Source organism: Theobroma cacao, chromosome 7 (assembly GCF_000208745.1).
Source record: "Theobroma cacao cultivar B97-61/B2 chromosome 7, Criollo_cocoa_genome_V2, whole genome shotgun sequence".
NCBI lineage: Eukaryota > Viridiplantae > Streptophyta > Magnoliopsida > Malvales > Malvaceae > Theobroma > Theobroma cacao.
The window spans coordinates 19554573-19567404 of NC_030856.1; the positions used below are offsets into that span (position 1 = coordinate 19554573).

Sequence of the window (12832 nt, forward strand, 5' to 3'; positions counted from 1 at the left end):
TTAGTTGGGGCCCACGTGTCATTGTAAAAGTAATTTTATACTTCAATTATCTGCTTTAAAGTACGTATGAATATATTTAGCTTTTACACTACATAAATTAATTACGGATTTCTCTATAAACATGTGTTTTTCACCCACACACCATGTTTTTGACAGGTTTCGGTATTTTCGAAAAAAAATGACGAAAATGCCCCCGTGAGTTAGAAAATAATATTATATTGTTTTGATTTGGAAATGACTTATGATTTCTTGAAATATGAGATTTAATAACTGTCACTCACTAGGGAGATACGAAAGCTGAAGCTAAGCTTTGCGAGGTTCCGATCGGCATTCTGGGTAATGAGTGCCTATCGGGACGTCGCGGCAGTTGTCAGGGGTCCGATGGGAGTTTCGGGTTGTGACATTCAAAGATTATTCAAACAAGTTCAAGGATCACTCAAACAAGTTCAAAGATCATTGGAGCATTTTTTATCATTTTTGTCATTTCAAAACTATAATCATTTTAAAGCTTATAAAGCTAACACTATCATAACAATTCCTAGCATAAATCTTTATCTTTCCAACAAACCCATTTATCCGAAACTAATCAAGTAACCCTTGTTCTTCTTTTAAAGATAGTAATTTACAAAACTTTAACCCAAAGCTCAAATAATGAATCCTTAGATATCCTTACCTGTACAACCTTGTTGAAGAACAAAACGCCCAAATCCTTAGCTCAAATTCAAATTGAATGAGCAAAAATTTACAAAACCCTTGAGTTAGGTTGATATATTGTGATTGAAACCCAAAAATGACAAATGTTACCTTAAATTTGAGTTTCGAAGGTTGAATCCTTGCTAGATGAAGTTCATGGAATTTAGATAAGGTTATGGGGAGGAAGAGGGAGTGTTTGAAGGCTGATGAAGACGAAAAATAAGGTAAAAATCTCATTTTTAGGGTTTTTGTCTTGTAGCATATTTTTTCGCTATAGTCGACTATTGAGTACCCTATAGTCGAGTTTTTAAACATTATAGTTGAGTATCGTCCTTGGATACTCTACCCAAAACTAGAAACTTAGTTTTTTTTTAACCTTTTCGAACCTTTTGTCCTAAGGTCTAGTTTTGGCCAGTAAGGGTCGACTATCGAAGTTTCAATTTGCAAAATTCCATTCATTTGGCTTCCTTTTTCAACCATTCCTCCAACAATCAGTCATCTATGAATATAACACAATAATATGGAAAGATTTATATCAAATGACAAGGGATTCTGATAGATAATCATCACCAATGCATAATTTACAAAGTTCATATTTTCACCAAATTTCCACAATGCGAAAAACAGGGGTTTCACAATCAATCTAGTTTATTACAATAACACATCATCACAACATACATGCCTAGAATTAGCACTCATATAGTTTATTATAATAGAATGGAGTTTTTCCCACCATTTACTTGTAGTAGCATGCCTCATTAATTGGCAGTGAAAGCTTCCTTCTGTTGGTTCTCTCTTTCTATCAATTCACTGTAATGAAAAGAAGGAAAAAGGTGACATTAGCGCAAGATCAAATTTTTTGAAAAGAAAAATTAAATATATACAAATTTAATTTTAAAGAAAGTTCTATATTGAGAAAGTTGAATGAAGTGTTAATTTAAATGAAATTGTGAAGAGAACAACCGGAGAACACAAGTAAGTTGTGATGCTTTAGAAAAGTCATGGTTTTCTCTAGCTTTCAAGATTTGGAACATAAGAGCAAGGCGGATTTGGGTGCTAAGACTTTGTTGTGTTATGAGTTTTGTTTCCTTTCGAAGTTGCTCACATTCCAATTCAATGGCTTCAAATTTCTCTCTTACTTGTCTTTGCCCATCTTTGATTTTTTTTTGTTCCTCACTGATTTCTTCCATCTCCACCCGTAGCCTTTTCATGCGAGTGTTTAGGTTTTTCAACCTCATTTTTTTCAGCTACAAAATAAAATTTCATGTAAGAGTCACACAATTTTAAAAACTCAACTCTAAATAAGATGTAATTAGGTGAAACATCCAAGCCAATCCATGAGGTATTGTTTAACTTAACTATAGGTCTAATAGTTTTGTCCATAAAAGAGCTTTTCAAGAATGCATACAAGCATATACATGTATAATTTGGGATGAAAACAAGTAATGGTATGTTTTGCCCAACCTAACTCTTTGATATCTTAACTATACTCAACTTAACTCAATGTTGATTTATTATTTTAACACCTAACTTGAGTGAATATCTTAACCCAATCCTGTACTCTTGCAAATTCCTATACTAGCTTATGAAATGGCAATTAAAGTTCTCTCTTCACAAGGAGAATTTGAAACATGACCAACAACCATGGGACTACCAATTGACAGCAAGCAAAAGAGTTCTCTGGGTAAGGTGTGATTTGCTTGCTTTTTTTCTTTCTTTGTTGATATAAAGGGTTTTGGACAACTATTGCCTAAACCTCATTTAGTGGAAGGAATACCAATAGTCATCATTCAAAGGTAGAAACAATTATGACCGAAATTGGTGAAGGAAGATGAATTCATGATTCATAGGGTAACGAGAAGTTGACTTACAAGGTCACACCTCTCTTGCCAATTTCCTCACAAGCCTTTCAAGGTTTAGTTGTTTATGGATTGATTGTAGCACAAATTGATACCTTTTAAATGTGCAACGTATGCCTCATATTCATAGGCAATTGAGTTACTCCTAAGCTAAGTAGGATTTGCATAACTTTTATGCTAACTACAAAATTGGCTCAATATTAATTGAATCATTCAATTAAGTCTATAAAGTTCTTAAATTCTTTCAATTGAGTCCTCCTTAATCAACCCTTTTTTACATTCCCAATTAACATTTTTTAATGAGTGTGACCTTTTAAGTTCTATGGTAATACATATAAACAACAATTTAAGTTAAACTCAGGCTAGATGAATGAAAGTCCTTTGCATTCATCATTAATTCCCTAATTGATTTGCCCATATTTTTAAGTCAATATTGACATTTAGTAATACATCATTACACCAATGTTAAGAAAAGTAATAGTTGTTCGACTCAACCTTTCAATGCACAATTTTGTCGTGTAATTATTATACCTTCATCATCTAATATCTTGACAAGACAAGAGAATGTCACTTGATTCTAGTAACCAAACTTGTTAGAGATTGGACGAACTGCTTTTTCAATATCTCCATTTGCTTAGGCATATGACTTCAATGAGTTATTACTTATGAAGGTGGTATGAGATATCCCCTTAGTCTAACTTAAAGTGATGAATCCTTAATTGATTATTGATTTACCTTCATGCATTTCATGTTATACCCAATATCCATCCTTTTTAAGCAATGCTATACCCAATATCCATCCCTTCTCTTTTTGAACATCATTGATTAGGACCACTTTAGGCAGTTTCAAAGAATAACATTTCAAAGAATAGCTGGCAGGGAAGTGCTTATCAAAGCAGTGGCACAAGCCATACTTATATAATGAGTTGCTTCAAATTGCCTAATGGACTATATCAGGAAATTGATTCAACAATAGCAAATTTTTGGTAAGGATGGTCCAGAACTAATTCAAAGATACATTGGAAGGCATGGCACTATATGTGCACGTCAAAACACTATGGTGGAATGGGATTTAAGGACGTACGCAACTTCAATTAGGCTATGTTGACAAAGGACAGTTGGCAGTTGCAAATAAGAATTCTTACAATTGCATATAAGGTTTTAAAGCAAGGTATTTCCCTCATGGAAGCTTTTTGGATTCCCCAATGGGATCTAACCCAAGCTATTTATGGAGCATCAGAGAAAGCCAAAGTCTTATTAACCGAGGTGTTTCCTGGAAGGTTGATGATGGACAAAATATCCGAGCAAAATTGGACAACTGGATACCTTATGACACTTCACGTCTGGTTGTAGATTATGTAGACATGGTGTCAAACTCCACAAAGGTTAGTGAATTTATTTCATATGACCAAATGACTTGGGATATAGAAAAGGTAAGAGTTTGCTTTCCTCCACATGAATGTTCCATAATTCTAGCATTACCATTGAGCTTACGGTTTCTAGCAGATTGGTTGGCTTGGCATCATAGTAGAGATGGAAACTACACGACTAAGCTGGGGTATAAGTTGCTTAGTTCAACATCAAGAACTGATGTGAGCACATCTGGCAACATAATCCCTGAATGTAAGAAATTTTGGTGCCTAAACATTCCTCGAAAAATCTTTCTATTCATATGGAGAGTTCTTCATGGTTGTCTCCCAACACAGGCTACTTTAAATAGAAGAAACATTGCAATTGATGCTTGCTATCCAATGTGTAATGCTGACTTGGAAATGGATTGTCATATCTTGTGTGAATGTTCCCTTGCTAAGGCGGTGTGGTTAGAATGCAAATGGGGTTTCTGTGATAATGATCATCAGCTTTCAGCACCTAGGGAATGGTTTCTTTTGCGGCTTCAAAAACTAGATAGAATTATTGTGGAAGAGCTTTGTTGTGTTATGTGGGCCATTTGGAAAGGGCATAACTCACTAGTATTCAAAATGGAAATCATGAATCGATTGCAGGTAATTCAGTTGGGGCTAGACATGTATTTCTAGTATGTGACCGTGTCTACGATAGAGAGATCACACCAAGAAAATACTGATCTACACGAAAGTGGGTGGAAGCGACCCATTGGTACTAAACTCAACTATGATGTTGCTATTTTTCAACTTAATGAATAAACATTTGCAGGTGCAGGCTTTGTCTTGCAATATTCTAGTAGAAAGTTAATGCTTGTTGGACAGATGTTGTTGAAATCCTGTGACTCTGTTGTGGGTGCTAAATTGAGAGCGTTGCTTTAGGCCCTTATGTTATGCAACCGTGAACAGATGATGGTATATGAGGTTGAATTGGATTACTTACAAGTAATTAATTGGATCAAGAGCAGAGTCTTTGCAAGAGACATGGGAGATATTGTGGAAGATTGTTGCATGGTTTTAAATCTACTTCACTCACTGACAGTTCTCACCATAAAAGATATGCCAATTGTGTTGTGCATGAACTTGCTCATTCGACAAAGACAACTAACTTGGAGCATACCATTTGGAGACAAAGTCATCATTTACCATAAGCGGCCAAACATGCACTACAATGGGACTACTTAACATAGTTTGAAACAATGACAAAGGCATGAGAAAAGGGTGCTCTTTTTTCCGTCTCATGGTTTTTATCCCAATGGGTTTTTCCATAAGAAGGTTTTTAATGAGGCTCTTGTTCATGCAATAAGACATATGGAAGAACACAACATATTGTTGTTAATTATTGTTGTAATTCTCTTTGTATCTGACTCAATTATCTGATATGGAATGAAATTTCCTTTTACCAAAAAAAAGTTAACATTTCAGGCATAAAGTAATCTAATAATTTCAAGTCTAAAGATCATTTCCACAATTGTCACATGAAAATTTGTTCCAAACACTTGAATGATACACCAAATGCAATTCTCATGAAAAGTCATATTCAATAAACTTGTCCTTATAACAAACACTCGCATGTTGTTCATACGATATGTTGTTCAAACATCTTATGAAATCGATCCTATAAGATCAATTACACACTAAATAAGTGAGAAAAAAAACCATATGACAATTATCAATATCCATTTTTTTTTTAAAACACGTCATTGACTAATAACAGTTTCGAATAAAATACTTTGATGTAGTAAGAATTTCATAATTATAACTATTTATAATTCCTTTAAAAATTTGATATTTCATCAACTTTATTTCATCTAATAAACATTTACATGCCTTATGAAAATAAAGAATGTCGTTTATTAATTATTACCGGTTGGCTTGCAATGAATGCTCTCAAATCTCATATTAAGAATTTGTGAGAATATGCTATTATATATAGGTACATCAAAGTGGACTATACTTCATTCATAGGTGTAGACACCCAAAAATTAATAAATAGATAAACAAAAATTGAAAGCAATTGAATCAAATGAAGGATCAAGAACCATACCAGAGAGAAAAAAAAGTTTAAGAAAATTTCCAAAACGAATAATAGGAAAAAAACAAAGAAAAACATAAACAAATAGTAAAAATAAAAATGAGAGATATGATAGAAAGGAAAACACCGATAGACAAATGAATATAAAAAAGTAATAGATAAAAAAAAATTAAAAAAAGAAGGGAAAATAGAAAGAGAGAGAGCCGCAATTTTCGTAAAGAGGAGAGGCCAGCTCCAAAAGCGGCCAAATTGGCCTTCCCTAAGGAAGGGCCTGCTTGTTTTTAAATCTATTTCATTTTTGTTTAATGTTATATTGTATGTTGAGCATGTAAATTATTTAATCAAATATGAATGATTATTGAATTAATCCCTACGATGGAATCTTACTTGAAATGTGGAGAGACACAATTTCAATTTAATTTTCCTAGGGGTGAGGAATAAATTAGGACTCCACCGAAGAGTTTGGAGAGTCCTAAAATTTTATTCCAACAATAAATTAATTCAAATGACCATTAATAATCATTAATAATTGAAAATTTGTTTAATTAATCAGTAAGGATAAAAACAATAGTGAGCAATAAAAATAAACATAATTATAATTGTAAAATGGTGAATTGAATAAATTTGTAAAAATAATAAAATATGTCTTTTTTAAAGAGATGATGAAAAAAATAAGAATATTATAAAAAAATATGTGTGTGTGTGTGTGTGTGTGATTCATGGATAAAAATGGTAGATAAATTAATAATGGCGATAGTTAATGAATTTACTTGAAAATTATAAATTATAAAGAAAGCGTATATTTAAAAAATAAAAAATTAGAAACAAATAGAGAGTGAAAATATATTTTTTAAAAAATATTGATAAAAGTAAAGGACACCAAATAAATAAATCTGTTTTCCATTTATCCATTTTTGTAACAGTAGCATTCCTGATTGTGTTGCATGCCAAATTATTATTTTTTGCAAGCAATAAAAGTTTCCGATGATGAAATTTTCTAGAGAGTTTTGTAAAGTCAAGTTTCTCCAGAGATTTCCTAAATGAGGAAATATTCTTAGATTTAACCAAAGCATCGAAAGAGTTTGGAAAATTTTTCTGATATAAGGATTTCGGTTCGATATTTAATAAAATAAAAAAAATTATATTATCCATTCCATGATTGCATCATATGCTTTAGTAACATTAATCATGTTCATAAGTGAAGAGCTCTAATGATAGGACTTTCTTGGGAGAATTGTAGAGACAAGTTTCTCGAGAAATTTTCTAGATGAAGAAGTATTCCTAAATTCCACCTGAGCATTGGGAGAGTTTAGGGAAGTTTTCCAATACAAGGGTTTCATGTATATCTCGTTAATTACTAAAGTAACAAAAATAAAATATATAAAAATTTAAAATTGAGAGTCATCCTCATAAAACATCAAATAAACCCATTGACAGATCCTCTTCAAGGGAATAAGCATGTTTTTTTGAATACTCTCGAGGTGAGGAGAATTTCCAAAACCCCACCAAAGAGTTGCGAAGGCTTAGGAAAAGTCTCCAATATTCAATAATGGATAAAAAAAATGTAATGAATTGTAATTAAGGGATACAAGTAAGTATGAGGTCACAATTTTTTAATTAAGGCTAAAATAGGATAACATATAATTAATTGATAGCATTCTTTGAATGGGTGCTATGAGAGTAGTAACACCTTCCTCGTGCGTAACCGTACTCCTAAACCCTAACTCAATTATGTAGACTAACTTTGTCATTTTTAATGAATCTAATGTAAGTTTAAGATCTCATTAGAAAGTATAGATTCAATTAGGTGACTAATCACACTTGAACTAAAAAAATGATGGTGACTTCCTAACCCATGTCAAGGCGGTTGAGTTCTTGGACTTGCACCTTATGATAATAAGTGAAGTGCAAGTCTCCATAATTGCTATCAGAGCAATCATTAGTCAAAAATGTTGGTGCTAAGTGCTACATCATGTGTGGACGGTGGGAGCCAACACTAGAGTCTCATATTCTTGGTGTGATTCTAGTTTTTTCTTTTTCGAAATTTGGTGTCATCCTAGTTTTTTTTTTTTTTTAAATTTGGTGTGATCCTAGTTAATTGTATGATATCTTGAGTTTAACAGGGGTGTCTAGGCCTTAATCTCACATTGGGAAATTGAGCATTTGCTATGGTATATATATGTAGAGGTTTAAACTAATACTTGCAAGGCATCTATTGTTGACTTCAGAATAAGACCTTTTTAATTAAAAACCAACAATATCTCGCAAGTTGGATATTGGTTTCCATGCAATCAAATAGCAATAAGTGAGAAATAAGGGTGTCCAACGAGATATCTTAATGGTTAGTAAACTTACTTCTTCTAAAAAGAGTATGTGTACAATTGAGAGTGATTCCAAAGAATGCGGTGAAATTGACTACTTGCCTTGATAGTGCTCCATGGACGAGGTAGAAAATGAATTAACGAGATCAAAGTGTTGAAATCTCAGATAAATTGCTGGAGCGTTATACACGCACTAAGGGAGGCCAACTCTGTAGCGGATAACTTGGCTAAGCAAGGCGCTTAGTATGGTGAGTCATGCTCAGACCCTCCTCTGGAGTAGGTGTTGGGTGGATAAGGCTGTGGCCTGTCAGTCGAGTGCCATCGTTTTTCTAGCTGAATTCGGCGGTTTGCATCCTCCAGGCATTCAATGAACGGTGTATAATTTTGTTTGTACCCGTGGTAAAGGAGAGTGCTTTATTGGCAGTGTTAATATGCATAGGTAGAGCTGTGCTGGTTGTGTTAACGTGTAGACTTGTAGAATGCTCTGTTATTTTGTTTTCTGTTTGGGTGCACCAGGATATTGCTTGTGTGACTTGGCACTGCTCTGTGCAGATCACTTGCATGGAGATTTGGGTTCATTATGCTCCCAGATTGTAGGACAGAGACATCAAACCTCCTCTTTTTTGAACTGCCCGTGGCCTTTCTAATGATATATAGCCTTTCGAAAACAGAAAAAAAGTGTCCAACGAGATATCTTAATGGTTAGTAAAGTCTTGCTAAAGTTAAAGAATAAACCGGACGGCATTGTTTCCCAACTATAAGAATTTAAAACAATCGGAAGAAAGTTAATCTATTGATGGCGGACGTAATTAGAAAAACTCTACTTCTTTCAGGGCAGTTTCTTGAATAGCAGCCCAGTGGTTCCTCTTATTAATTACATTGATCATGATCAGGGGCGGATCCATTTTGATACACACACTAGGGGTGGTTAACTCTGTAGTGGATAACTTGGTGCCAGATGAATACCACTAAAATGCCGAAAATTTTTACTAATTATATTACTTATGTTTGAATTTTATATAATTAATGATGTTAATAAACTCATTAATTCTTTTACTATTTTGTTAAGAGTGAGGTCAAATATTTTAAGTCAAAGTAAATTTAGTTATGACACTACTTAAAAAAATTTCTGAGCCCAACCCTGGTAATGATCATATAAATTTATCATGTAAGAATAATAATGAAGATGACAATGGCGTCAAATGAACATACCTGCTGAGCTCTCTGTGAGCTTTTGAAATGCCTCCTTGTTGCATCTGCGACCTTGCAGTTCCTCCTGCTTATAGGGAAAGCAAGCATGTTTCTTTTTTTTTTCCCCTTTTTCTGACAGTCTTCAGTTTGATCAATGATAGAAGGTTTTGGTAATGCTGCATTTCCTCCTGCCAATGCAGAACTATATATAGACTCTCGCTTGTTGACGGAGACATAATGCTTACATACTAAAAAATTAAATTTTAATTAACTTCTATTCTACTTCAATTGCGTACTAAATAATTCAAACTTATCTTTAATATACTTATATATTAAACTTTAGTTAAAATTAATTACTAAGCATTTATTTAAAAAAGGTTTAGTGATAAAGAAATCGATTAAAACGAAAAGGGAAAGAAATGGGAAAAGGAGAATAAAGAAAAAAAATTAAACAAGATGAGGGTATTTTTAGTATTTAAGGTAAACTTTGAACAAATATTAACTTAACTAATGGAATCATAATATCAATTACTTTTTTCAAGAGAGTTAAAGAGCCTTTTTCAAACTAATGGTGGTAAGTTTATTTTCAATGAAACCTCATTGATGACGACTATTTCCCCTAATTGAATTAAATATACCTTGATATATTCTAAAAAGCAACTGAATCAAAATTCAACCTGATTTAATTTAATTTGATAGTAACTAATGATGATTTAGAAACTAATTGAACCTTATTATGATGATTTATAACTAATTAAATCGCACAATTTTTTCAATAAAACGATATAACAAAGAAGTTATTTTGTCTTTTCATTTTAAAGTTAACTTGGTAACTAACACCCTTACTTTTTTAAGAGGGGAGGGTAAGTGGAATGTCCACTAAACTTAAAAAGGGTGACAAAACTTTTCTTTTTTTTAAATATGTATTTTATAGAGTTAAATTTAAATAAATATACATTTAAAAATCATTATACTCAAACTATTTGAAGTAAAGTACTTAATTCTTTCGATTATTAATAAAATGACTACAAAATAACTGAACCTTACGTGAATTTTCAATATAAAAAAAACTATTGGAAATAAAGAACAATCAAATTTGGAAACTTTATCAATAAAATTACAAACAATGACTTCATATAAGTTATTTATAAATTATTACTGCAATCTTGACTCAGTTCCTATAATGTTAACTTTTCTAGCCGTTGCACCAAAAATTTTGATTACGCCACCAAGAATCCACCAACTTCAATTATTTAAGTGGTCCAGGTGTACAAGTCACGAAAGAGGGCCATCATATTCTATTGATCGCGCGATACCGCAAAATTTTCGCACGTAGTCGAGCAATTGCTAGCGATCCGTTGGCAGAGCTACTTTTGTCTTCAAGCTATTGACTCTGATTTCTAGTCTCTCTTTTTTATTTCTTTTCAATCAAATGGATGAATTCCCACAATTTGTAATTAACTTTGCACATGGGCGGTGAAGATGAATATACTGAAAAGCAAGTACTTGACTAACGAGGCAGAATGCCGTGGAATTTGGCTCTACTTTTAATAATGTGAGGTTAACTAATCACGACGCACTATTGAAACTATGTTGATTCATGCCGGCAATCATGCAATTTCAGGGTAATTTGTCTCCTTTTGTTTCTTCTGGTCAGTACCATTAAACAATTGACGCGTCAGTGTAAATTCATGCCGGTCACAGTGAAATTGTTAGGAAATGCATGTACAATTAATGACAAGGCATACTACTTTGAAAGAATCAAACAATGAGAAAGCTAGGCCGGTGGGGAAACTCACCAAAATCCAAAGACGTACGCCATGTCCACCGGCTACCCACCTCGATCCTTTACTTCATCTCTTCCATATTTCCTTGCCTTGGAGTTAACCTTGTGTGTGGAGAGATGAGAATATCATGTCCAAGCCTGGAATGAAGCTCGGAATGATATCCCCTCCAGCAGCCCATCTCCCTCTCTGCAAACTGTTAGTCAGAGATTTTGGAAGGAATGGCTTACCTCCTCAAACTCAAACTCAGTCTCAGTCTCAATCTCAGACCTCAAATCTCAGCTCTTCTGTTTTCGCCCTCGCTCAAGGCTCGCAAATTGTAACTATACGGGTCAGGTCCCCCTGGATGCCTTTGTAAACCAAATCTTAGAGTAATTTCTTGTTGATCAATGAGATAAAAGAAAAATCTTCAGTTCGACAGAAATTCCAACAGCTGCAATTACGCATCACCAAAAATTAACATCTTTCTTTACCATTCATGGAATCAGGTTGATATGACGTATTTTAAAAAGTCTTAAAGAGAAAGGAAGCAATCCAATTTTACAGAAATAATGGAAATAGACAAGAAGAGAAAAAAAGAAAGAAGAAAAGTTTGAATGAACAAAACCAAACCTATCCTAATCCTCTCATTTTGAAATTCATTTTTTTCTTATAAAAAAAAAAAAAGAGAATCTCAATCTACAAGAGCATTTACACAAAAAGAGAGGAAAAATGCTTTCAGCAAGCAGAATACTTTGCTTTCTGTGGTTTGAGACAGAGGTTGGTTTTGGGGAAATATGAAGGCTTCCAATTGGTGAAAAGGGAAGGAAAGAGAGAACTGAATGAAGAAGAAGAGTGTTTGGGGGTCACTGGCGGTGGGGGAAACGGCCAAAGGAGGGACTTCGTTTCATTTTTCTAGAGAGAGAGAAAAGTTCGGTAAAAATAGAGTTAGCTTTTTAATTTTCAGATTATATAATGAGAATATTAAACGACATCGTTTAAGCTGACATAGGAAAGCAAACACTAACTTGCTCCGTAGCTTGCTTGGTTGGATTATAGTTTGGTAAATGGAGGTCTCATGTTCGAACCCACCAATAGCATCATGTTTTTTGAAGAAGGAAGTTGATCGTTGACCTGTGTTGACCGAAGCCTATTTTAGTCTAATCTTAGCCTGTGGCCTATTTGAAGTGTTAGGCTTTAGAAGGGGACAAAGCCCAGTTCACATAGAAAGGTGTGGACTTATTCTTTTTTCCTTTTCCTTTTTTTTTATTTTGGTTTTTATTTTTTAATTCTTAGTTAATTTTTTACTTTGGTTGTTATTTCATTTTTTTGACAATAGTAAAACTAGCAAGAAATATAAAAACTAAGAGAATAATAATGAATAAAATAAATGGTAGAAATATTTAGTAATTTAAAAATTATATCATTATATTTACTTGTGTGTTTCGCTTCAAAAAAAATAATGAACAAATAAGTAAGTAAAAATTCTCCAATGATGGAATTTCAAGAACGCTATAAAAGGATAATTTTTTTGAAAATTTCTAGGTGAAAAAATTTTCTTAAAATTCAC

General features: G+C 33.2%; 1 protein-coding gene across 3 annotated transcripts; it reads right to left on the minus strand.

Annotated features, from left to right (window-relative positions):
• Positions 1215–12204, minus strand: LOC18594810. Of its 3 annotated transcripts, XR_001928685.1 has the most exons (5): positions 12017–12204; positions 11299–11716; positions 9521–9687; positions 1657–1940; positions 1215–1503 (listed from the first exon to the last, which is right to left on the minus strand). XR_001928685.1 is itself a non-coding variant. In XM_007022452.2 (4 exons), exons 2-4 carry the CDS (start codon positions 9605–9607, stop codon positions 1452–1454), a joined length of 423 nt encoding a protein of 140 aa, XP_007022514.2. In that variant the 5' UTR covers positions 9608–9687; positions 11299–11855; the 3' UTR covers positions 1215–1451. The 3 variants fall into 3 exon arrangements, 2 of the variants coding, with proteins under 2 accessions (XP_007022514.2, XP_017980032.1); XM_007022452.2 differs by lacking the exon at positions 12017–12204 and having other exon boundaries at positions 11299–11855; XM_018124543.1 differs by lacking the exons at positions 11299–11716; positions 12017–12204 and having other exon boundaries at positions 9521–9711.

Coding starts and splice junctions, on each gene's coding strand:
- LOC18594810 (XM_007022452.2), bottom strand. CDS start 9,607: ATGCTTGCTTTCCCTATAAGCAGGAGGAACTGCAAGGTCGCAGATGCA. Junction 1,941..9,520: donor GCTCACAGAGAGCTCAGCAG/GTATGTTCATTT, acceptor TTTATTTTGTAG/CTGAAAAAAATGAGGTTGAA. Junction 1,504..1,656: donor CAACTTACTTGTGTTCTCCG/GTTGTTCTCTTC, acceptor TTTTCATTACAG/TGAATTGATAGAAAGAGAGA.